General features: G+C 60.3%; 1 protein-coding gene and 1 non-coding gene across 7 annotated transcripts in view; both read right to left on the bottom strand.

Moving 5' to 3' along the window:
• The window catches only part of POU2F2 (POU class 2 homeobox 2), a 63,058-nt gene that overhangs the window by 10,988 nt on the left and 26,641 nt on the right, over positions 1-25,429 (bottom strand). For 2 of the 6 annotated variants that reach the window (XM_055146039.1, XM_055146040.1), the window contains exons 3-9: positions 8,812-8,877; positions 8,475-8,509; positions 8,313-8,369; positions 4,890-5,006; positions 4,403-4,678; positions 230-335; positions 47-138 (exon numbers count right to left, since the gene is read on the bottom strand). In XM_055146039.1, the coding sequence (XP_055002014.1) occupies positions 47-138; positions 230-335; positions 4,403-4,678; positions 4,890-5,006; positions 8,313-8,369; positions 8,475-8,509; positions 8,812-8,869 (741 nt within the window). In that variant the 5' untranslated portion in view covers positions 8,870-8,877. Of the gene's footprint in view, positions 1-46; positions 139-229; positions 336-4,402; positions 4,679-4,889; positions 5,007-8,312; positions 8,370-8,474; positions 8,510-8,811; positions 8,878-15,769; positions 15,857-25,429 lie in introns of those variants that run through there. The other 4 variants (XM_055146038.1, XM_055146042.1, XM_055146041.1 and 1 more) reach the window with 4 other exon arrangements.
• On the bottom strand, positions 23,257-23,388 carry LOC129406918 (small nucleolar RNA SNORA84). The gene has a single exon (XR_008631336.1). It is a non-coding gene; the product is annotated as a small nucleolar RNA SNORA84 (small nucleolar RNA).

Consider the following 25,429-nt stretch of genomic DNA (forward strand, 5'->3'; position numbering starts at 1 on the left):
GGCGCCCACCCCTGCTGGCCAGCTGCTGGTCCGAGTGGGGACTCACCTGTGTGGGCAGCCCGGCCCGGGGCTGGGAGGTCAGCAGAGCTCCCTGGGTTTGCTGAGGTAGCTGGAATAAATTTGGCGTCGGTAGCAGGCCTGGAGAGATAAGGGTGACAGAGGGGTGAGAGGGATGAGGGGTGGAAGGGTCGTGGGCAGGCGCGGGGAGGCAGGTGGCTGTGGGTCGTACCTGGCTGGCTCTGCTGGGCCTGTGGCAGCAGGAACTGAGCGGGTGGCTGGAGGTGGTGGCCTGGCACGAGAACCAGCTGCTGGAGCTGGAGTAGCTGCTGTATGTCCTGTGGGAGGAGGGTGGGCAGGAAGTATGACGGCGGGGGTCTCAGCCCAGGCCACACTCTGCACCCTGCGCCCCCCGGGGTGCCTCACAGAGCAGCCTGGTGTGAGGCCGTGAGGGACAGAGCTCTGACAGCCCCTCCCACCCCGAGGGGCCTCCCAACCCCAGCTTATACCTAGGCCCCCCAGGAGAACTCCTGCCGCACCTTTTCTTCCTTGATGGGATAACTGACGTCTTTTAGCCTCATGGAACGGAAAGAGATTTTGTGTGTTTTTTTTGGGGGGGTCACATCTGGCAATGCACAGGGGTTACTCCTGGCTCTGCACTCAGGAATCACCCCTGGCGGTGCTCAGGGGACCATATGGGATGCTGGGAATTGAACCCGGGTCGGCCGCGTGCAAGGCAAACGCCCTACCTGCTGTACTATTGCTCCAGCCCCGAGATTTTGTTTTCTTTGATTTCACTTTTGGGGCCACATCTGGCAACGCTCAGGGCCTATTCCTGGCTCTGTGCTCAGGAATCACTGCTGGTGTGGCTCAGTGTGCCATAAGAGGTGCCGGGGATCGAGCCCAGGTCGGCCACATGCAAGGCAAGAGCCCTTACCACACGTAGGATCCTTCCCACCCCACAAATCATATTTTCTGATGAAAGCAAACCAGGGGCCAGAGAGATAGTCCAGGAGGTAAGGCACTTGCCCTGCATGCTGTGGACACCAGTTCTAATCCCTGGTTGCACATGTGGTCCCCTGAGCCTCATCCGGAGAGATCCTTGAGCACCCCCATTCTCCATCTTCATGTGACTGCCTCTCCTCAGAGGGGAGGAGGAACTCAAAACTCGCTCTAAGTAGGAATTAGAGCTTCTCGACCGCCATTCCCAGGGATAACAGGTTTCCTGGGGGTGGGGGCGGGACTGTACCTCCAAGAGAGCACAGTCTCCTTCCACACCGAGCACCCGCTAGAGAGGACCGCCTGGCAGGACGACTGAAGCCAGCGCGAGGGAACGGCCGGCGCCGGCCCAGATCCGCCGCTAGGAGGCGCCATCGCTCCACCTGCCGGGTCTGAAGCCACGGGGGGCCGAGCGAGGCGGGCGTCAGGGCACCAGAAGTCGGAGCCCCGAGGGTTAGTGCGCGGGTGCGATACACACGCGGGCAGGTGGCGTTCCGCTCGCCGCAGCCTCTGACCTTCCCCTCCGGCCAGCAGGGTCCCAGGGACACGATTCAAAGGGATCCCCGCAGCTGCATTCTTGACCACAGATTGGGGGCGGAAGAACCAACCACCAGCGATTTGCACAACTAGACACTCACGACCGTGGGCTGGGGTGGATTTGCCGGCTCGTGGGCAGAAATCCAGGGCTGTCAACTCGAGGTACCTGCCCGGGCCACCCAGAGCCCAGGGCAGCCCCACTGGGCCCCCAGCCCCGCCCCACACCCCTGTCCCAGGCGGTGTGCCCAGTGACTCGCCATCGCCACCATGAAGAGGTGACGATGCTGGTTAGAAGGGGTTACTGGCCCTTCTTAGTCAGGGACAGGCTGGAGGGGAGTCAGGAGGGAAGTGCATCTGCGGGGTGTGCTGGGATGGAAGGATGGAAGGAAATAAAGCGAGGACAGGGGCTAAGGAGAGCGCAGAGGTGCTTGCCTTGCACACAGGGAACCCGGGTTCACATCCCCAGCACTGGGGCCTGAGCGACAGCACAGCAGGGAGGGTGTTTGCCTTGCTACCCTACTTGGGTTCGATCCCCAGCATCCCCAAGGGTCTCTCAAGCACCGCCAGGCGTGATCCCTGAGCCTAGCCAGGAGTAACACACCAAAGGGTATGGCCCCAAAGAAACAAAATAACAAAAGAAATCCCCAGCACTGCACAGGCTCCCCTGACTATCCGCCAGGGGTCGCTCCTGAGCACAGAGCCAGGAAAAGCCCCTGAGCACTGCAAGGTGTGGTCCAAAAGCCTGTCTTCCCCCTCATCTCGCTCCAAATAACAGAAAAGGAAAAAAAAGGCAGGCCAGTCTTCACAGGGCTGAGGGCTAAGTCATGACATCACCTTATGCCTCTCTGGCATGAGCCTCCGGGCACCCCCTCAGGGCACCTCCATGGCTATGTCTCCCCCCATGAGCACTGGGGACCCTGTTGGATTTCATGCTCTCTTCTTCTTCTGAAAACTCACAACACCTGGCTCCTGCTGACAGCTCCCCAAACCCTGCCCTCCCCCTGCCCCCCAGCCACCGTGGAACCCAGCTGCTCACAGCAGATCTAGGGGTCCTTCTCAACCTCTCAGACCCTCACAGAACAGCCTTAGAGGCCCCTCCAGATGTCCGTAAGGCCTGTCCCCTTCTTGGAAGTTCCTTCTCTCCAAAGTGCTTGGCAGCCCCTGTGATGGGTTAGTGGTTCAGGCCACTTACCTGTTGGGGTACACTGATGCTGCCCCCATCCTTAGCACTCACCCCAACTCCTCTGCCGCCCAAAACTGGCCTGCTTGCTGTCCCAGTCCCCCAAACCACCTTCCGTTGAGCCCAGAGCTCAGAAGTCACTCCCCGCCTTTGCCCTCTGCCTTCCTGGCGCTCCCTCTGCCCATTCAAGCCTTGGTTCATATGCAGAGCCCTCACGGACACTTGTTCCAACCTCCTGTCCCCAGTGGTGTCCATCCCCAACACGACACACACACTAATAATAAGAAAAGCTCAGGGTGGAGGAGCTGGTTCTTGCAGCAGAGAGAGGTTCGACACCCAGCATCTCATTGAATCCCCTGAGTCCACCAGGAGTGATCCCTGAGTGCAGAACCTTGAGCACCACTGGGTGCAGCCCCATAGATAAAGGAATATAAAACACAAAACTAAGGGGGCTGGAGCTATAGCACAGCAGGTAGGGCGTTTGCCTTGCACATGGCCGACCCGAGTTCAATTCCCAGCATCCCACATGGTCCCCTGAGCACCGCCAGGAGTAATTCCTGAGTGCAGAGCCAGGAGTAACCCCTGTGCATCGACGGGTGTGACCCAAAAAGAAAAAAAAACTAAACTAACTAAAATAAAAGGAAGGTCCCAGGGTGGGCGTCTTCCTGGAGGAGGGGCTGTCTGGGGAACAGACAGGAACTAGGGAGCTCCCTGGTGCCTTGGAGGGGGCAGGGGTGATCTGGGAGTCTCTCTGTGTGTTGGGATGGGGGGTGGGGATGCAGAGACTTCTGTGGGGTCCCTGCAGGGGACACTGGGACCACCTCGAGACTGTGCTCAGGTTGCCAGGCTCCAGCCCAGTGTGGCCTTGGTGGTCAGGGGAGGGTGGCAGGGGACAGCAACCCTTCCTGCGGGGCTCCCCACACTGTCCACCTCAGTTCACAGATCTCACTGGATGCCCCAAAAGATACTTGAGGCATCCCAATCCCTGAGAACAGCCCTTCTTTGGGAAGGTCTCTGCAAGATGGCCCAGTGAAAAGTGGCCCTCTGGGTCCTTGTGCCAGGGAAGGAGTCTTGACTAGCAGGGGAATCAAGTCACCTTGGTTTGTATTTGGGCCATACCTGGAGGGGCTCAGGGATCAATCCTGGTGGTGTTCAGGGGACCATATCGGATGCTGGATATTGAACTTGGGTCAGCCATGTGCAAGGCATGTGCCTTAAGTCCTGTACCATCTCGATGGCATTATTATTATTATTATTATTATTATTATTATTATCTGTTTTGGTTTGGGGACCACACTCAGTGGTGCTCAGGGATCACACCTGGCAGTGTCCAGGGAATCCTAATGGGTGCTGTGGATGGAACTGGGATAGACGGGATGCAAGCAAACACCTGAACCCCTATACTCCCTCTCCACTCAGGGTTGAACCTCACCCAGCAGTGCTCCGAGGCTACTCCCGGTTGTGCTCGGAAGCGACCCCTCGGAGTGTTTGGGGGACCCCATGTGGTGATGGGGATGGATGGAGGGTTGGTGAGATGCAAGGCTGAAGCATCTCTCTGGCCCCTCTGAGACTCCTGAGGGCCGATGGAACCACCTGGCGTGTGGCTGGCAGGGAGAACGATGCCCTCTGTCCCCCAGGCCCTGCCCCCATGGCCCCTGTTGGCCAGAGCATGACCCCTGAGACCCTTACCTGTGCTGTGAGCTGGATGGGCTGGGACAGGGTGAGCTGGGGGGTCCCGGGGGGCTGGCTGGCAGGCTGCGGTGGTGGCAGGTCGCCTCCCCCCGAGGACGTGGGGGGCTGCGAGGCAGAAGAGGAGGCAGAGGAGGAGGAAGAGGAGGAGGAGGAGGAGGAGGAGGCGGCGGCGGCGGCAGCGGCGGCCGTGGACTGCTGCACGGCGGCGGCCAGGAGCTGGGCCTGGGCTTGCTGCAGAAGAAGCTGCTGCTGGGCGGGCATCAGTGCCGTGAGCTGCAGGCAGCGGCGGGTGGCAGAGGGGCGCGGGGGGGGGGGGGCAGAAAAGGTGCAGAGGCGCGGGGTTAGTGCAGGGGCTGTGGGCAGCGGTAGGGGGGAGAGGCAGAGAAGGCGCAGTGGCTGCAGGGTTAGTGCAGGGGCTGCGGTCAGAGGTGGGCGCCTGCGAGGGGCCCTGCGGGGAACCCCCACACCAGCCCCGGGCACTTACCCCAGCCAGCTGGCTGCTCGTCAACATGAGCTGGGCCTGGGGCAGATGCGGCTGAGCAGGTGGGGGCGGCGGGGGCGCAGCGGGGGCCGAGTCGCCACTGGGGTCTTCAGCCTTGATCTGCGGGGGAGAGAGGCAGGGTCCGGGACCCCAGAATGTTAGGTGGAGGCCAGAGAGAATGCTCACCTGTGAATCAAAGAGAGGGCAGGTGGCTGGCACCAGCCGCCCGGGGTGGGCGCAGGGAGGAGGACGGGGCGGGGAGGGGGCTTCCCTGGTGGGCAGATGGGAGGGCGCGTCCCTGCACCCATTCCCCATGAGAGGGCCGCCTTTGGGGTATTTCATCCTATGGGGAGGGGCAGCACGTCCTGTGAGGAGTTCTGGGTCCCACACCCCTGTCTGCTTCTGCTCTGCCTTGGTCAGTGGAGGGGCACGTTATTGGGGGGGCTACGCCCAGCCGTGCTCAGGGCCTGCTCCTGGCAGTGCTTGAGGGACTGTATGAGGGTTGGAGACTTAAACCGCGTACAAGGCAAGTCCCCAAAGCTCCTGGCCATCTCACTGCCCTGCTCTTGGAATATTGCTCAAAAACTAATCCCTGCCGAGGGGCTACGGGAGACTCCAGGTTCCATCCCAGGCACCATGCAAGAATCGACTGAGCCCTCAGAGTGACTGAGTGATTGGAGCGATAGCACAGCAGGGAAGGTGTTTGCCTTGCACGCTGCCGAACTGGGTTCGATTCCTGCGCCCCTCTCAGAGAGCCCGGCAAGCTACCGAGAGTATCTCGCCCGCACAGCAGAGCCTGGCAAGCTACCCGTGGCGTATTCGATATGCCAAAAACAGTAACAAGTCTCACAATGGAGACGTTACTGGTGCCTGCTCAAGCAAATCGATGAGCAACGGGATGACAGTGACAGTGACAGTCTGAGCCCAAGAGAGACAGTTTGGGGGGCTGAGGCCCAGGCTGTGCCAGGGAGAACAGTTCAACAGAGCCCTGAGCAACCCCCGGAGACAATTCCCCCAGCACTGGGCCAGCAGGGGTCCCCAGCAACGGCTGGGGCGACCCCCAAACAAAGCAAGCAAACAAAAACACAAGCTACAAAGGAAAAGGCAAAAGGAAATTGGCAGATGCAGGAAGGGAAAGGCAGCGCAGCTGTGGGCAGGGAGGTGTGGACAATCATGGACAGTCAGAGGTGTGGAGGGAGAGGCATGACTGGGGGGAGAAGTGGACAGGGAGGCGTGGCTCCCCCTGTGACTCGGTTCAGAATCTGGCCGTGAGTAGGGGTGAGAGCACATCCTCTCTGCAGGCCGAGTGAGGCCTGGGTGTTGCTGAACTCGTGTGGCTGTGGGGGCATCTCACATCAGACAGCCCCAGGTGGGACTCACCCTCTGTCCCTCCTGCGAGTCCCCTGAAAAGTCTGATGGGGGCTGGGGAGGAAGCGCATAGGGCTAATCACACGGGAGAGATCAGGGCTGGTCCCCCAGCGCTGCCGGGTGTGACCTCCCAAAATGTCAAGAAAGAAGTCTGGGGGCGGAAGACACAGCACGAGGGGGTTAAGGCACTTGTCTTACACACAGCCAACCCAGTTGTGCTCCCTGGGACCACACATGGCCCCCTGAGCACTGAGCACAGAGCCAAGAGCAAATCCTATGCAGAGCCGGGGGTGGGTCTCAAAACAAACAAGTCTGATGGGTAAAGGAGCTGCACAGGGGGGTTGGTGGTGGTGGTTGCCCTCCAGCCTCACGGGGCAGCACGAGGCTGTGCCAGCCGCCCAGCGTGGCAGGGTGTGGCATGTGGAACCGACACGGGGCGTGGGGGCGGTGTCTGACGGGAAAGGCCTGACCCTGAAGGTCAGTTTCAGGGGTGCCAGGTGCGACATGCAGCCAGCGTGGAGCAGAGAGACGGGTGGCGCAGAGCCCGATGAACGTGCTGGCGACCCACGGCCCGCCCCCAGGACCCACAGCTGGTGGATTTTGGGGAAAAGTGGGGACCGGCATCTAGGCTGGGGGGTGGGAGACTACTCTTCTCAGCTCTTGGGGGCCCTCAGCAGAGGCTCCAGGACACCTGGCTCCATCCCCACCCCGCTGGTCCCCCCCTGAGTCCAGGGGGGCAGCACCGGGCCCAGGGTCTGGCACTTGGCAAGGCCTCGGGGGCACATTAATGATCTGCTTTCATTTCCATGTCAGATGAGTCTTCTTTTCCATTCGTGAAGTTTCCATTTAAAAAAAAAAAAAAGCTGATTTCAGCTGTTGGAAATGTGAGGTACCTCACAGGGGGACCGGAGTCAGGCCCTGCCGGTGTGGCTGCCCCCCACCCCCCAACTTTCCACAGCAGCAAAGCCTGGAAAACGAGCCAGAACGAGATTCTCCTGCGAGTGGCTGTCGGGGTGGGGCAGAGCTGCTCACGCAGTTACAGAGTGGTGACCCCGAGGCCGCTGGGGATGAAAAGCCAGCGTCCGTCCGGAGAGGGGGTGAGATGTGAGATCAAGCGCCCCAAGGGCGGACAGACACCCCAAGCCAGGGGCTGGGCTTCAGGGGATGGCAGTCATGAGCTCCTCATTCCTGGGCACCCCCTGTAATGCTTCACCGGGGAAGGAGAAGCATCAAGATCCTGTTGTGAGAGTGTGCGTGCGTGTGTGTGTGCGTGCATGCGTGTGTGTGTGTGTGTGTGTGTGCTGCACGCGTGCATGGGGGGGCTGGAGAGCAGAGGTCAGAGGTGGGGGGTCAGCACACTGTCCCCTCTCCTGGGCACTTGGGCAGGGCAGCACAGCTTAGGTGGTGGGTTATTTCGTATTTTTTGTTTTTCTTTTGGGGGGTCACACCTGGCGGTGCTCAGGGGTCACTCCCGGCGCTGCACTCAGGAATTACTCCTGGCGATGCTTGGGGGACCCTCTGGGGTGCAGGGCAAGCGTCCTCCCTGCTGCACTATCATTCCCACCCCTTAGGTTGTGAACTAGAACCCAGAGTGCCCCCTTGTTGAAGCGAAAACTGAGAAGCCCAGAGGGGAAGGGGGTCTGCCGAGGACCCCAGGACAGGTCCAGCCCCCCGCCCCCCACACTTCTGACAGGAGCCCCGTGCCCTGGGCAGCAGCACCCTCCTTTCAGACCTGCTGCCCCATCAGCCTTGCCCCCTTCACCCTGGTTTCCTGGGATGGCCCCTGGGTCTGTATGTTGGGGGGCTGGAGGTCTGGCCCCCTCTTTGGGTCAGGGAAGCTGGGATGGGGGCGGACCCCAGCTTCCTGTTGTTCAGCACCCTGGGGCTCTGGGGGGGATTTCCCTGGCCACCCCCACCCCCCAGGGAAGGGGAAGGAGCGGGGTGAGTCACAGACTGGGGTGGGAGGGGCCTCAGGCCTCTGTTGCGGGTGCCGTGTGGCCCTCTGGCCTGGGGCCCCACAAACCCCCCCACCCCAGCTGTGTGGATGGGGGGGCTTACCTTGGTACTGGGGCCAGTCGGGGACACAGAGAATGGGGCGGTCTTATTCTGGGGGTTCTGCAAAGAGAAAAGTGGGGTGAGGCTAGGGCAGTGAGGTGAAGCCACTCCTGACACCCTGCCCCCCACTTCCCTGCCCCCCCACCCCCACCCTCCCAGCCTGACCTGGTGGTTAGTGTCTGGTCCATTTTGCTCGGGATCTATAAGGAGAAGGGAAGGAGTCAGCATGGCCCTGGCCCCTCATCCCACCCACCCCCCTGCACCCTTCCACCCTGCAGCCCTGGTCCTCACAACCTTGCCCCCTGGCTCCTTGTCCCTTGCACTATCCCTCTACACCCCTGCCCCCTCTCCTCCCCGCCCTCTGCCCCCTGCCTCCCACCGTCTGCCCCCTGCCTCCCACCCTCTGCCCCCTGTCCCCTGCCCTCTGCCCCCTGCCTCCCACCCTCTGCCCCCTGCCTCCCGCCCCCCCCTGCCCCCGCCCCCCCCCTCGAGCCCCAGCTACCTGTGTGCTCTGACGGTGAGTCCAGGCCTTGCTTCTCGGCCTCCAAGGGTTTAGACATTCTTATTTCTGGGGACAGAGTGGGTGGAACTGGGGTGAGGGAGAGAGCAGGACTCAGCGTCCCTCCCTCCTTCACCGGTGAGGAGGGACACCCCAGCCTGTCCCCAGCCCCCCGGCCCCCTTGCAACCTCTGCGTGTCTCATGTCCTGCCCCTCCAACCCCCAAAATATAGCCCCGTGTACGCGGCCCCCCACGCCCCCGGCGCAGGGCGGGCGATAGAAACCAACAGTGCCGGGCGCGGGGCACAGGTTTCGGGGAGGCACATTTTCCACCCCGAGTGGGCCTGGAGGAGACGGGTTGCTGCACCCCCAGAGGGACTCGTCACGGGAGCACTTGCTGTGATTCAGCACCCTCGGGCCCGCCTGTTCCCAGCCCTCCTCTCCCTCCCAGGGCCCCCTGCTCTGAGCTCGGCCACCCCACTCCACCCTGACCCTGGCGGCCCGCCTGCCCGCAGCTCTGCCCGGATCCCGGCTGCCCCCACGGCCCGCAGCCGCACACATGGACCCTGGAGACCCAGGGAGCGTTGAGGGGAACCCAGTGCCCCGGCCAGACCCCTTGATGACCCTGGGGGCGACTTCACCCCCTCTCCATGGTCACCTCACGCCCTCCCCGTCCCCTCTGAGCCTGGCCCCCTGCCCCCACTCACATCCATACTTCACGGGACCCTGAACCCAGCTTTGCTTCCCTGGCCCCCTACCCCCTCCCTCAGAGCCCCCCAGCCCTGCTCCCCCCTCTCAGGGGTGCTGCATGCCGAGATGGTTGAGGAGGCCCGTGGGAGCGAGAGCTGGTGGCCGGCGTGGGGCTGAAGTGGAGATGTTTTGCAATGGAGGATTGTGCAACGTGGCGCCCCGCTCTGGAGCCAGTGCTCCCCCACTCTTCTCCTGGTGGGCCCCGGAGGAGGGGGCGTGGGAGCCACCCAGCAGGGTAGGTGAGAGGCAGCACGGGGTGGGGGTCCCACCCCCTTGCTCCCAGGGGGGTCCCAGCAGCAGGGCCCGAGGACACCCACCAGAGAGACGGCTCCAAGGGCAGAGCGAGCAGGGCCGGGCCGGCAGAAGGCCGCCCGGGGTGCTCGGTGGGAGCACTGCCGGGAGCAACCCCAGGGCCCCTCAGCACAGTCAGGCCTGGCCCCGAAACCAGGACAACAGAGAAGAAGGAGCCCAGAAGAGCTGGAGGGTCGTCTCGGAGGCCGAGCACGCGGAGGCCGGGATTCGCGGGGGGCCGTGCTCCGGCCTGAGCGCCGCCGAGTGTAGCCCAAGTGTGAGCGTGGCAAGAGGGTCCGGCAGACACAGGCCAGGCCAGCCTGAGCGCACTGCCAGGCCCACGGGAACAATGGGGGTGAGGACGGGCGGGGTCTGGGACGTCTGGTGTGTGTGTGGGGGGGACGTAGGGGGGTGTCTTGGCCATTCGGGTTCTGGATCCGTTTGATGGTTCCCCCTGAGTCTACAGGGATGTTAAAATCCACGCAGCTGTGCACTGACACCATGACCTTTTTTTTCTTTTTGGGTCACATCCGGCAATGCACAGGGGTTACTCCTGGCTCTGCACTCAGGAGTTCCCCTGGCAGTGCTCGGGGGACCATATGGATGCTGGGAATTGAACCCAGGTCGGCCGCATGCAAGGCAAATGCCCTACCCGCTGTGCTATCACTCCAGCCCTGAACTTTTACTCTAAGGACGTGTCTTCATTGCAATGCCAACGGGCAGACAGAACCCTGCGCCCAGTACTCTTAGGATGCAAGTGGGGTGGGGGGCGCAGCCCCTGTGTCTGGGCTGTGGGGTTGGAAGGGGAGAGGCTTCCCTCCTCATCTCTCGGACCCCGAGAGATGAGGAGGGAAGGAAGAAGGGGAATAGCGGGGGGAAGAGTCTTCCCACTCAACCCTTTGGCCACTCCTGGATCTGGGCCTGCCCTGCCCACTGACTGCAAACCCTCCCGTACCCCAGTGCCCCCCAACACCCTTCCCTGCATGGTGCCGGTGCTCTGGGCCCTCCTCAGCGCCCCATTGCCCTGAGAAAAACCCAGACTTACCCCCCCACCTCCAGCCTGGATTTCGGGGTGTGGCCCTTGTCACCCTCCACTGCCCGTCCCTCTCCCCTCGACACCCCCCCGCTGCCCGGTCCCTGCACTTGGGGGTTCTGCCTGACTGCGGAGGTGGGGGGGCTGCTGCTTCCGGTCACTGCCCGCCCTCCCGCCCACACCCACTGACGCCTGCTCCTCTTCTGCATCTGTCAGGGGCCGAGTGGCGCCCCCACCCCCACACTTGGGCTGCAGGCTGAACCCTGATGGTGACTTCAGGGCCTTTAAAGGGGCAGCTGAGGGGCCAGTGCAATAGAATAGCAGGGAGGGCGTTTGCCTGGCATGCGGCTGACCTGGGTTTGAGCATCCCATAGGGTTCCCCGAGCACTGCCAGGAGTAATTCCTGAGTGCAGAGCCAGGAGGAACCCTTGAGCATCGCCAGGTGCAACCCAAAATGCAAAATAAAATAAAATAAAATAAAATAAAATAAAATAAAATAAAAGGGCAGTTAAGGTAGAATGAGGTTAGAGGTGGGTCTGGCCTGGCCTGGGCCTTTCCTTCTTTGATTTATATTTTTTGGTTTTGGAGCCACAACCGGCAGTGCTCGGGGCTTAGTCCTGGCTCTGGGCCCAGCGATCACTTCTGGCGGGACTCAGGGGACCATAGAGGGTGTCAGGGATTGAACCTGGCTCAGGCATGTGGAGGAAAAGCACCTTCCCCCCTGTGCTATGTCTCCAGTGCCTGGACGGGGTCCGTCTCTCGGCCCGCTGGGGACCCCCTGCAGGCACCTTCCCCTCGGCTTCCCACACCAGCACCCCTGGGAAAATGATATCTGTGTGGAAACTGGTCACCAGGCAGCCTCCCAGGGCCCTGCCCCACCCATCCGGGCCCAGCCTGGCTCCACGATGGCCCTTGGACCACCCAGCACTAAGGTGCATGTGACAAATGCAGACATCCCCTCAGCTGCCGCTGTCCTGCTGACTGTCCCCAAGGTGAGGCCTCTGCCTGGGCCGCTGCTCCCCACGGTGCATCCAGACACCCACTCCTCACCCCACAGGCCGAGGTCCAGGCTCCCTCCTCTCGGGCTTCACCCGGGGGCCCAGCCTCTCCCCTCACCGGTCTGGGAGGATGGCGCCATCTCCCCCATCTTTTTGCTTTTTTATTTCGATTTTTCTAAATAATTTTTTTTCTTTTGGGGTCATACCTAGCATTGCACAGGGGTTACTCCTGGCTCATGCACTCAGGAATTACTCCTGGTGGTGCTCAGGGGACCATATGGGATGCTGGGAATTGAACCTGGGTCGGCCGCGTGCAAGGCAAATAAATTCCCTACCCACTAAGCTATGGTTCCAGCCCCTTTCGAAATAATTTTAGTTCTCGTCTGTGTTTGATTTTGTTCCTTCAGTTACACCCCTGTGTGCTCTGGGCTCATTCTTGGCAGTACTCAGGGGACCCTATGGGATGCCGGGGATCAGACCAGGGTTGGCCGCATGAAGGCCATTACCCTCCCCACTGTCCTATTTCTCTGCCCGCATCTTCCATATCTGATTGGAACCCCTTCCAGGCCCCAAGTCCCCTCCCTCAATCCTCCTTTGTCCCTGTCCATCCCCTGGTGACCTCTATGATCCTGCTCCTCTTCCAGGGCCAGCTGTCATGTCACCTCCTCTGTGAAGTCCCCCTGGACTTGCCAGGTGGTGGGAGTCTCTCTCGTCGGGGCCCCCATGCCCCTGCCTGCCTGAGACAGCTGGACCCCCTGGGCAGTGATGCCCTCACCCCAGTCTGAGGGGTCCATGTTGCTATGATGAATGATGCCAGCTGAGGCCCCGGGTCCCCATCCCGACCTTCCCAGCATCCCGGCCCGAACCCGCGTGTAGCTGCCCCTGATGCGCGGGGTCTCGGTGTCTGCTGGGACCCTGGCTGGGAGGCAGGAGGGCTGAGGGCAGGTGCCCACCTTCTCCTTCCCTCAGTGCCCTCCCCACCCCAGGAGCACCCCTGTCCTGTGCCCCGTGGTTCCTGCTCCTTCTCCCCCAGAGCCTGCTGGGAGAAGAGGGGTGCACCCAGGGCCCCCACCCCACCCAGGGCCACTGTCAGGACCCAAGCAGGGGCCCCAGGGAGCCTGCCAGCCTCTGCCCCAGCCGCTCCTGTGGCCACGGGGGCTACTGGACAGGGCGCTTCCTGGTTGGGGGTCAGCAGGGCCCCTCCCCCCACTCGCCTGGACTCCCCTTCCCTTCTCCAGTCCCAGGCAATGAGCCAGGATTTAGGGGCACTGGGAAAAGCAGGGCCCAGACCCAGCAGGGCTGCCCATGCCCCCGGGTCCTGCCCATTTGGGGCCCCGGTCTCTGAGTCCCCCTGGCCCTCCCCACCCCGACTTTCACTTCTCTTCTGCGTTTCCCCCAGCCGGTTTTAGCAGACTCGGACCAGCTTCTCGTTAGCACTTACCGAAAACGGGCCTAAATATAGAGCCCTGCCCCTCACCCTCCGGGACGGCCCTGTCCCCTGGGCCCCGTCCTCACAGCCCGCTCAGATCCAGGCCCCGGCCCGGGAGCCCCTGTGGGCAGCCTCTGTGCTGCCAGGAACCTCGAAGGGCCCAGCTGGCTGCACCCTGCCCCCAGGCTAGCGGCCCCAGCCCCAGCTGTGTCGGGGCAGGCAGACTTCTGGGCTCTTAGGGGGATGGTGACCCAACACAGCAGCAACACGGCAGAGGTGGCCCCACAGCTGTGCTGACGGCAGGCAGAGCTGCCACAGAGTCCCACACACCTGTCACGGACCCCTCCCACTATGCCTGCCCCAAGACCCCAACCACACCTGTCACGGACACCCATCACCATGTCTGCTACAGAGACCCCACCACAGCTGCCATGGACCCGCCCACACCTGCCATGGACTCCCACACACCTGCCGTGGACCCCCATCACCACATCTGCTACAGACCCCCCACCACACCTGTCAGAGCCCCTCCCCTGCCTGCCTGCCCTGGAGCCCCTCACACCTGCCATGGCCAGAGGCAGGCAACCCGCAGTGACAGCAGACACACCTGGACAGATGTGCTGAGTACCTGGGCGGGAGGCCTGCGGGAGACAAGTGCCCAGACACAACAAGGGCCAATCTGTAAAACACCCCCTGAGGTGGTCTGCACACTCGTGTGTGCATGCGTGTTTGGGCACATACATGGACACACGCACGCACAGGTTTGGATGCATGCGTGTTTGGGCATACGCATGAACATATGTGTGTGCACACACCCAGGGACACCTCATCCTGGGAGACTGCCAGGGTGAACCCCTGAAACTCGTTTCCCAGGGCGGAGACCAAGACCAGACCCCTTGGCTGAAGGGCATCCTGCCCACAGGGGGACCCAAGGGCGTGCCCCACCCTGCAGGGCCACGCCGGGGAAATTCCATCAGAAGAGTCTCACCCGGAACGGTGCCCACAGGCTCCCATTCCAGGCCTGATGGGGGAAGACTCAGCAGGGGGCAGACGAGGCTCCTGGGCAGACCCTGGGTTTCTGGGTACAAGTACATCTGCCTGCAGTTTTTGCCAACAGTCACCTCAATAAAGACACACACACCATCCCGCACATCACCCGCTTTCCACCCTGCAACCCCCCTCTTTCCTTGCCTTCTCACAACCACTTCTGTCTCAGCTCAGACATCACCGCCTCCATGAAGGCCGCCCTGATAGCCGCCCCACTGAAGTGGGCTCCCCTGTGCCACTTGCATCCCCGTCCGATCTGCCCAAGCCTCCTCTGCCACATGACGTCAGGTCTGTCTCCCTGCTGGACTGCGGCCCACCCCCCCTAGGATAGTCCAAGCCCCACCTTTTCCAGTATAGAGTCGCTGGGCCATCACAGAGCTGTGCGCAGAGACCCACTGACAGTGCAGACAGGGAGACCCTGAGAGACCAGAGCCCCCCACGTTCCAGACCCTATGTTTACACAACTTACACCCAGGACCTCAGCCCAGCAACTCTCCACGCCCCTTCCCCTGCCAACACTGAAACCTGTCCAGGAATAATACTTGGTGCTCTGAACCCACTGACATTGGAGCCGGGGTTGGGGGGGCGGTCATCTGTAGATAAGCACACACGAATGTAATATAATTTCTGGTGGCCACAAGTGCAGTTGAGAGAAGGCAAAGCCAGGCTAGAGGAGGTTCAGAGGGGCAGGACTAGCTGCCAGTTTGGATGAAGAAATCAGGGAAGGCTTTCCAGAGGAGGTGACCAGAGAGTCAAATGAAGTAAAGACGTGAACCAAGATCCTCACCCAGGCTCCCCTTCTCAGCTATGCCTGCCCAACGCACACAGACACCTGACAGTCACACTCTGGCGACCCAGAACCACTCACAGATCCCCAGGTCACACAGTCACACATCGGCACAGCCTAGTCATTCAGCACCCCCAATCCCGTCTGCAGCCCCCACCCCATCATTCACTGTATCACTGTCATCCAGTTGCTCATGCGGGTACCAGTAACGTCTCCATTGTGAGACTTGTTACTGTTTCTGGCATATCGAATACACCACGGGTAGCTTGCCAGGCTCTCTGAGAGGGACGGAGGAACTGAACCCAGGTAGGCTGCGTGCAAGGCAAATGCCCTACCCGTTGTGCTATCGCTCCAGCTCCCTCCCCCCCATCATTACCCACCTTAAGTTGAAGGAGGCCCGCACCTTGCTCCACCTCCCTCCCACCGCCTCCCCAGAGCCCCGGAGCAGAGGGGTAAAGCACTCCATCTCAGCACCCCCAAGCTGGTGTTGAAAAGGAAGGGTGAGGCGGAGAGAGGGCAAGAGACGCGGGGTGGGAGAGGGAGCGCAAGGCAGGACAGGCAGCGAGCGGCGGGGGGTGGGGGGTGGGACACAACCCCCAAGGGTCAGCCGCGCCCCCGGCCCCTTACCTGGAGCCCCCATGCTGGTGAGAACCATGCTGCCCTCCCCGGGGCTGGGGGGAACAACCGTGTCATCTCCCCGCCCTCTCTGGGGACCCAGCGCTCGCTGCCGGAAGTTACCCGGGAGGAAACCACAGCGCCCGCCTCCTTCGGAAGGGAAAATACCCCGGCGGGCAGCGGACCCCGAACCTGGCGGGGCCGGGGCGGGGCGGCGTGGGCCGGAGGAGGGCAGCTGCGCACCCGTCCGGCCGCGGCCCGGGGGAGAATGCCCACCGTCGCTGAAGTTGGGGGGTCTTTCCCCGGGCCGGGCTCAGCACTTCCTACTCTACTGGCCGCCCGTCCTGGGGCCGTCGCGCTTCACTCGACTTTGCAGATGCAAAGACTGAGGCCTGGCCAGCGCAGAACCGAGGGCGCCGGGAGCCGCGAGGGGCTCGGCCCGGGGAGGCGCAGCCGCGGGTGAAGCGCGGCTCTGGGGGGGGCGCGAGGGGGCCCCCCGCCGCGCACCTGCCCGCAGGTGAGGCGTCCCGGGCCGCCAGGGAGAGCGCGCGGGGCACGTGGAGAGAGCGGCGAGGGCCGGGGGTTCGGCCGGCGGCAGCAAGGAGTTGGCTGGAGCGGGGGCGGGAGTTGGGGGGGCACAAACGCGAAGAGCCCCGGGCCGCTCGCCGGCGGGACCCCGCGCGGCGCGCCCGGGCCCGTGCTTTCCCCGGCGCCCGCCAGGGGGCGCGCGCGCACAGCCACTGGGCCGGAGGGCGGGGCCGGGCGCGAGCAGGGCGCCCCGCCCCCCCACCCGCGCGCACACCTGCGCGGGTCACACAAAGGCGCAGGACTCCCCGCGCCGCGCCGCAGACAAAGGCGCGGCCTGGCCCGCCGCCTCTTCCTGCTCCAGGCCCCGCCGGCCCGGCCCAAGCGCTTCCGGGGAGGGGGGAGGACCCCAGGACTCGCTGCGCCCTACGCCAGCGGGGAGGGGGGCTTTTAAATCCCGCGCGCGCACTCAGAGGCCTGGACTCACACACACACTCTCTCTCTCTCACACACACACACACACACACACTCAAGTATTTGCACACATGGACCCCAGGCTTCTCACGGGCGCATACGCAGACTCCCCCAGAATGAACCCTCCTGCCCCATCTCACTCCAGGCTCCCCCCTTGCCAGGGACACAAGGGTGCCCACTTTCACCCACGGCACTCAGGTGGGATACACACACACACACACACACACACACACACACACACACACACACACAGAGGCCCACCTCCATGGGGCTCGCTGTACTCCAGCACGCCCAGGCATTAGGCCTCTGCAGGGCGGACCAGGATCCTCTCACATCTGCTCTATCTAGTCCCCAGCTCTCAGCTCGCCCGAACATCTCTTTTCCTAGATCTCCAACCTCCCCCGCCCCCAGTGTCCTGGGCTCCCCCATTTCCAGTCCCCTCTTCACTTGGCCCAGTGGCATATATGGGAGTCATCTGGCTGCTTCCACAGGCCGCCTGTGTTGAAGCCGTATTTGTCCAGTGAGCTGTTTTGCGCTGAGATTTATGTTGGGGGTTGGGGGCTTGGGAAGGAAAATCAAGAAGGACCTTATGGAGGCGAGCAAAATGCTACCAAGTGAGCCCCATGGTCCACCCCGACAGGGTCAACAGAGTCTGCCGTCCTGTCCTGTCAGAAGCTTCGGGAGGCAGAACCACGCTGCCCCTGGGAGCTAGGGGCCAGGGTGCGGCCATTTCCAGGGGTGCTGCCTTCCCTGCCCTCACTGCAGAGGGGGGCAGCCTTGCAGGTTGCCAGTGGGAGGAAGTGTCCACCCCCTGACTCTTCTGCAGCATCCCCCCAAGGCTGGGAACCTGGCAGGAGAAGGGCCTGCCCATGAGAGGGTGAGCGTGTCAGTCTGAGGGGCCTGGTGGGTGGGACCTGGCAGCGGGGATCAGGGAGACCCTGGGCCGGGGAGGGGACATCGGAGACAGTGGCCTCGGGGCCAGAGCAAAGGCCTCGAGTTCTGCGGAAGGCGGCAGGTGAATGGGGAGCAGCGGTGGGGGTGGCACTGGGGGTGCGGGGCGCTGGGGGGCAGGGGGCGGTGCAGGGGAGGCCCGGCCGGGCTCAGGGCTGAGCGGTAATTAAAGGAGACGTAGGGGGCTCCCCAGGGCCAGCGGGGCTGGTAACTGACACGCGGGCCCCATTGCTCCGCTCATATTTCTCACCGGATCGATACGTTTGACTCCCGACAAGACAATAATCGCTTGTACGCGGCCGGCGAGTCGATCAAATACATTATTAGAGCGAGGTCCCCCGGGGGCCGGGCAGGAGTGGTAGTGGGGGGAGCAGCCAGCCCACTGGGGACAGCAGAGCGTGATTCCTCACCCCTCAGGGCCCCCCAGCCGTGGCCTCTTCCTCCCCGCTACCCCCGGGGACCTTCCTGGTGGCTTGGTGCCCGGCCCCTTTCTGGAATTTCACCTTGCGAGGCCACCGCACTGTCCGGGTCATCAGCACGGTGTACCTGCTGTACGTGGGGCCCCTCTGGGCTCTCCCCCACCACACACGTCTTCTCCGTAGGGCTGTGCGGGAGGTGGCGAGAGGCCCTTGGACTGCCCTCCTGGCAGGGGGCGGGCAGAGCACTGCAGCCTCACAGGTGGTGAAGAGAAATCCTTACAGGAAACCACCTGCCTGCGTCTACATGGCTTCCTGTCTACACAGCCTCTCATCATCTCCCATCCACACAGCTTCTCGTCTACACAGCCTCTCGTCTGCACAAGCTCCCATTTATGACTTCCTTGCAGAGCCAGGCCAGGGTGGTTGGAAAGCAAGTTGAGGGCTGGCACGTGCGCGCGCACACATGGAGAAAAAGGGTGTCTAGTGGGTCCTGCTGCAGAGTCTTGGGCTCTGCCAGTTGGCCATGGGTTAGACCATCAAGTCAATTCTGGTCCGTCTAATCCTCATCTTCCAGGTTCCAGCCCATTTCCGGTTTGGACAGGCCCTGGGCCTGGCCCTCTGAGCCGCTTCTCCTGTGGCACCACATCAAGTCAAACTGTCACCAGCCCATGTGGGCTTAGGAGTGTGATGCCAAGGGCTTAAGTACTGCCATGGACAGCACCTGGCACTGCCCGCCGGTGCTGGATGAACCCATGCACTGTTCTTCTCCCCACCATCTGGGCAGGAAAAGTCTGCTACCATCGCCTTCCTGCTCAAGTCTTTGTTTTTGAGGCCACACCCAGGGGCTCTCGGGGCTTACCCCTAGCTCTGTGCTCAGAAATCACTCCTGGTGGTGCCAGGGAGACCCTATGCAAGGCCGGGGACCAAACCAGGGTCAGCTGCATACAAGGCAAGCACCTTACCACTGTCCTAGCCCTCCAGTCCACATTCCCCTTTCTTTATTTTGTTCATAGGGGTCTCCTCCACAGTGTTATACCCCGGGGTACTTGGCCTAGGGGCAGGATTGGGGATCAAACTCAGGGCCTCACTCCTGCATGGCAGGTGCAACCATTCTTGGGGCTAACGCTCGGCCCATATTATTACGCAGGCTTTGCATGCAGGAGGCCTGGGTTTGGATCCCCAACACCACCTGGTCCCCAGACACCTCAGGAGTAACTCCTGAGCACTGGCAAGTATGGTAAGGCCAGGCCAGGCTCTGAAGATAGTGATTCAAAGTGTGCCCACCATCCAGTGCACCTCAATAGTTGGGTAATAGGATCTGGGAGCACGCAGGAGTACGGTGCTCACCTTGCTGGTTCCAACCCCGGCAGCCACATGTGCAGGGAGCACTGCTGAGGACAGAGCCAGGGATAGCCCCTAGAACTGCTGTTCGTGGCAAAATAATAATAATAATAATAATAATAATGTAGCACTGTCACTGTCGTCGCGTTGTTCATCGAATTGCTCGAGCGGGCACCAGTAACATCTCCATTGTGAGACTTGTTGTTACTGTTTTTTGGCATATCGAATATGCCACGAGGAGCTTGCCAGGCTCTGCCGTGCGGGCAAGATACTCTTGGTATCTCCAGGCTCTCCAAGAGGGAAGGAGGAATCGAACCCAGGTCGGTCATGTGCTGTGCTATCGCTCCAGTCAATAATTTTTATATTAATAATTATTATATTAATAATAATAATACATAAGGCAAAGATGGGCTTTTTCTTTCCAGTACAATTTACAGAACAATCTCCCCACCCTCTTGCCCCTCCCTCCCCATAGAGAAACCAGAAGTTTTATCTCTTGGTTTTTGTTTGGGAGCCACACCTGGCAGTGCTCAGAACTTACTTTGGCTCTGTGCTCAGGGATCACTCCTAATGGTGTTTGGGGGACCATGTGGGGTGCCAGCAATCGAACCCAGGGCAACCACGTGCGAGGCAAGAGCCTTACCTTTAGTACTGTCACTCCAGCTCCCCAAAGTTTTATCTTTTTTGAAACATTTTCTACATATTTATATGAGCACACATATATGTGAATAAAAAATCAGGATTAAAACAAAATAGGTACATATTATATATAGTTATATACACTGACACCCCCTTATAATTGAGCCTGAATTTTTTTCTGGGTTAGATCATGTAGGTCTATTTCAGTCTCTTAATTGTTGCAAAATATTGATGAAATGGTTTTGACACAATTCACTTCCTATCATGGCATTGGAGGGCATTTGGGTAATTTCCTTGTTTTTTTTTTTTCTTTTCCTGCTATTACAAACAACATGACCATAAAATACATACAGAATCACTCTGAGTTTAGCATATGTATGTTGTCACTATGCATCATTTCTATATTACCTTTGACAGAAACTCTGTTGTTGTTTTTGGGGGGCCGCACAGGGCTGTGCTTAGGGATTACTCATGGCTCTGCACTCAGGGATCACTCCTGGCAGAGTTCAGGGGTTCATATATGGGTGTTGGGATGAAACCAGAGTCAGTCGTATGGAAGCAAGTTCCCTGGCCCCTGTACAATCTGTCTGGCCCTGAGAGCAACTTTTTTCCCCCTTTTTAAAAGTCATTCAATAGCTGTATGATTCCTAGTTGTAAAAAGCTTTCATAGGACCTGGAAGAGGGGGTGTGCCTGGGATGAAGGAGTGGGGGCCTGGAGAGGGCATTTCCTCAGAGGAGAGGAAAGGTCGGCCAGCAGGTCAGCGCGGGCCAGTAGGAATGCAGCACCGGACCCGGCGTACTGGCCTTGCAGCCTTGCGGGTCCTGAGCTCAAGTGCCCGGTGCCCGGTTATGCCCTGGACATGATCCTGACAGCTCTGCTGTTTGAGCCTGGCAGCCCTGAGAACTGTGATCCCAGGTGCCACCGAAGCCTGTGGCTCGTATCCTTGCTACAATCTTTCCGGAAAGAGTCCGCGGCATCCGTCACCATGCACCCACCTGGACCAATCACGAGGCCCAAGCAGCAGGTGCCTGGCACCGCCCTCCCACGAGGCCCCGCCCCCGTCTGGAGGCCCACCCCCTAGACCAGCCTCCCTGCACAGCGCGCAGCTCCCCTGGCGCACCGTCCCCTGAGCTTGGAGCTGTCCAAGTGCTGAAACTCAAGTGCCCTCGACCAGGGGCTGGAATGCGTCCAAGGACTCCCCGCTGCCTCTAACAACAGCCCAAACCCCTCTCACCCCAAAAGCGAGATCACACCCCGCGGGTCAGCCTCGCTACAAGAGGCCAGTGGGTTACTTTTTGTTTGTTTAGGGTTACTCCTGAATCTGTGCTCAGGGATCAAGCCTAGCAAGTTCGAGGAACCGGGAATCAAACCCTGGGCGGCTGCATGCAAGGCAAGCAGCTTCCCGGATGTACTGTCTCCAGCCCTCCTGGGTCCCCATCTTTAAGACCTTTGACTTTAGCTGGCCCCTCCTAAAGGATGCCCGCCGGAATCTTTCTCCTTCCCCTGCAGGACTCAGTTCCGGGGGCCACCCCGCGGAGATCCTCTTGGGGAACTTCCACGGCACTCCACAGTTCTCTCCTGAGGCTGCCACCCTCTGCGCCCCAATGGGAGCTCTCTGAAAGGACGTTTCCTTTTCTGCCCGTCCTCTGAGGTGTCCCCGAGACCCCCACGGTGGGTGAAACAGAGGGGTGTGCAAACTCAGTTTGGGGACTGAACCTCTCAGACTCCCCTGAGCCAAAGGTGAAAAACTTCGGGAATGCTGATTCCTGAAGTCCAAGCCAGGGGAGCCCTCACAACCTCTTCCTTTGGGGGGAACACACCTGGGGTTATCAGGGAATAGATGCTGGGGGAACACGCAGCACCCGGGATGGAAGCAGGGCTCCCACATGCAAGGCCTGTGTCCCAGCACACTGAGCTCACTCCAGCCCTGCAGCCTGTTAGCTGCTGTGTCTTCAGAGAGCACCTTCTGGGTTTGTTCATCTGTTTGTTTGGTTTGGGGGCCGTGCCTGGCAGTTGCTCAGGGATTATTCCTAGCTCTGAGCTCAGAGATCAGGCATAGTGGTGCTCAGAGGACCAAATGGGATGCCAGGAACTGAACCCAGGTTGGCTATCGGCATGGCCAGCTGTACTGTCCCTCTGGCCCCCAAAGTTCACCTTCCTTCCTCTGTTCAAGCTCTTGGTGCTTTCACATCCTTTGTGCTTTCTATGTTTGACACACACACACACACACACACACACATTCTATCGACCTCTCCTGAAGCCTCCCCACTCCTAAAGTCTTCCCTGCTTCCCCGGGAGGCCCACTGAGTAGTGATGACTCAGTCTCTCCGAAATCCCAGGAAGCATCTTGGGTCCTGGCAATCTTGGAACTGGGTGCTGGGTGGAATCACCATCCAGTGCACCCGCCCCACGGGGAGAGGTCGAGGGTATGACTGGATGCCAAGTGGTACTCAGGGGTCTCTCCTGGCTCTACGCTGAGGGATCCCTCCTGCCAAGCTTGGGGAATCATGTGCTGGGAATTGCACTCGGGACAGCCGCATACAAGGCAAATGCCCTCCTCGCTGTACTATTGCTGTGGCTCCCTCCAGGAATGTTGGCTGCCTGAGGGCCCCTTATCCCTGCAGACTACAGTCATCTGGACAGGACTGGAGGAGCACTTGTCAGAAAGGCTGGCAGTAGAGTCTGGAAATGGGCTTTTCCCATTCCCTTGCTGTGTGACTCTGGGAAAGTGAGTTCACCTCCTGAGCCTCCAAATTGAGGCTGTTCATCAGTGCCATAAGGGCGGGAACACAGGGGGCCACTTTCACCTTCAGTGGGATGCTTGTGCCAAGCCCACAGAGGTTGCCATGTTCACCCAGCACCCGTGATTGGGAACCACCATCCACAACGGGCGGCGCAGGCACCGGCTGGACAGCGCACAGTCGCGAAAGGGAGTGCGACCTGCAGAAAGACAGGCAACAGAACGATCAGATCTGTCCGGTCTGCTACTGTCTGCGGGAATCACGCCCCCGTTTTCACTGGCTGGTGCACGTGTGGAGCCAGTGCAGTGGGCAAAGGCCTGGGAGGTGATTGTGGGGACCCGAAGGGAGGGTTCGCCTCTCCTGCTCCGGGCTAGGTAAGAAGAGTGGAGATGCATTCTTTTTTTTTTTCCATGTCTCAGTGACCAGGCTATGGCGACTGCTGAGGAAGAATAGCCCCATGCATAAATCACAGAATCACTCTGGCCCCTTCTATCCACTGGAGAGCTGTACATGAACAACAGCATCCAGAAACCACAGGGCCTGAGATGCATTCTTTATGAAGGAAATATCCTAATATAGGTGAGCACAGAGCCAGGAGTAAGCCCTGAGCACAACTAGGTAGGCCTGCAATTCTCACGAATAAAACAAACAACAACAACAAAAACAAAAACACCCACCCACAGGTGAGTCCAAAGCAAAGAAATGAGTGTCTCCAAAGTGAGGCCAGGGGAAGGAGTGATAGTACAGCAGGTAGGGCATTTGCCTTGCACGTGGCTGACCCAGATTCAATCCCCAGCATCCCAAATGGTCCCCCAGCACAGCACCACCAGGAGTAATTTCTGAGTGCAGAGCCAGGAGTAACCCTTGAGCATCGCTGGGTGTGACCCAAAAAGCAAAAAACAAAAACAAAAAACACAAAAACAAACAAACAAAATAAAAACCAAAGTGAGGCAGAAGGGAGCTCCAGCAGGGAGGATGGGAGTCCCCAGGGTGGGAGCTCAGGGTGTAGCCTGCCTCCTATGTTTGCATCTAAGTGGAGCACGCATAGAGGTAGGCTCCATTAAGATCAGGGAAACCGTCCCTGGGGCACATTCACAAGATGACGCTTCCTGCAGGAAGCCTTCCCATACTGCTGCAGACTCTTCTGCCCCGCCCACTGCCCCTATCAAACTCAACAGCCCCCTTTGTTGCCTGCAGTCCACCCGGCTGAGGCCCAAGCTGCTGTCCAGGGTGCTAGTGGGCACCACCATGCCTAGTAAGGCAGTGTCCAGATACCTCAGCCTGGGCACTCGCCTTGCATAGGGTGACTTGGTTCAATCCTTAGCACCCCATATGGTCCCTCGAGCCCCACCAGGAGTGAGCCCTGAGCATAGCCAGGTGTGGACACTGCCCCCCTCCACCCAGGACACCTTGGGCTGGAGTAATAGTACAGTGGGTAGGGAGCTTTTCTGGCACATAGCAGCAAAGGGTTGGATCTCCAGCACCCTATATGGTTCCGGAGCCCAACAGGAGTCATCCCTGAGCACAGACTTGGGAGTAAGCCCTGAGTACCACCACGTGTGGCCCAAACACAAAAACAAACAAAAAACTGGAGCTGGGGGCTGGGGGGGGGAGCACCCACCTGGCCCCAGGAGGAAAATGGGTGGAGAAATCAATGACCATCCCTTCCAGCCCCAGGAACCCTGCCAAACCCTCTGAGATCAAGCCCCTGCTCATCCTGGCTCTAAGTCTCTCTGACTCGACTGACACTGACCCAGACCTGCTCTCTGCTCCCCTGCTTTGCCTGGGGGCTTCATCCACATGCATCCACAGTCTGGATGCTGTCATTACCCCTCCCCTTCAGGGGAGCACCCTGAGGTGGGTCCAAGCAGACAAAGGCGGGCTCAGAACCCAGCTGTCCCTGCACCCCCCTAAACTGTCGTGGCTGCGTGAACTGCATCCCCCTCCCCTCAAAATGGTATTTAAATAGATCTCCCAAAAAACCTTGTAGAGATGCATCAATGGAACCATGTTACCTAAACTATAATAATAAAAAAAGAAATTATTTTCAAAACATTCATCTGTTGGGCAGGAAAACTGGAAAGGGGATTTGGGCACGCCTTGGATGGAACCAACCCCAGTGTGATCCCCACACCACATGGCTCCTTGAGCACCAGGTTGGTGGTCCCAGGTGACTGCTGGCACCCCAGGGTCCATGCAGCACCCCACCCTTGGGTCCCCGCATCAAATCTTCAGCCCAGCTGCTCAAGAATCACTGATAGGGGGCTGGAGCGATAGCACAGCGGGTAGGGCGTTTGCCTGGCACGCGGCCGACCCGGGTTCTAATCCCAGCATCCCATATGGTCCCCTGAGCACTGCCAGGAGTAATTCCTGAGTGGAGAGCCAGGAGTAACCCCAGTGCATCGCCAGGTGTGACCCAAAAACAAACAAACAAAAAAGAATCACTGAGAGGTGCCCCTGGGTTTCAGGAGCACCTCCCGGAAGGGCCCCCACAAATAGCCCTTCCATGTGACATTTTTATTGTCTCTGCTAATGGCACAAGGCAGCACCTCCATTCTGGTGTTCCCCAGAATACTGGGGG

This window comes from Sorex araneus, chromosome 8 (assembly GCF_027595985.1).
Source record: "Sorex araneus isolate mSorAra2 chromosome 8, mSorAra2.pri, whole genome shotgun sequence".
In the NCBI taxonomy this organism is placed as follows: domain Eukaryota; kingdom Metazoa; phylum Chordata; class Mammalia; order Eulipotyphla; family Soricidae; genus Sorex; species Sorex araneus.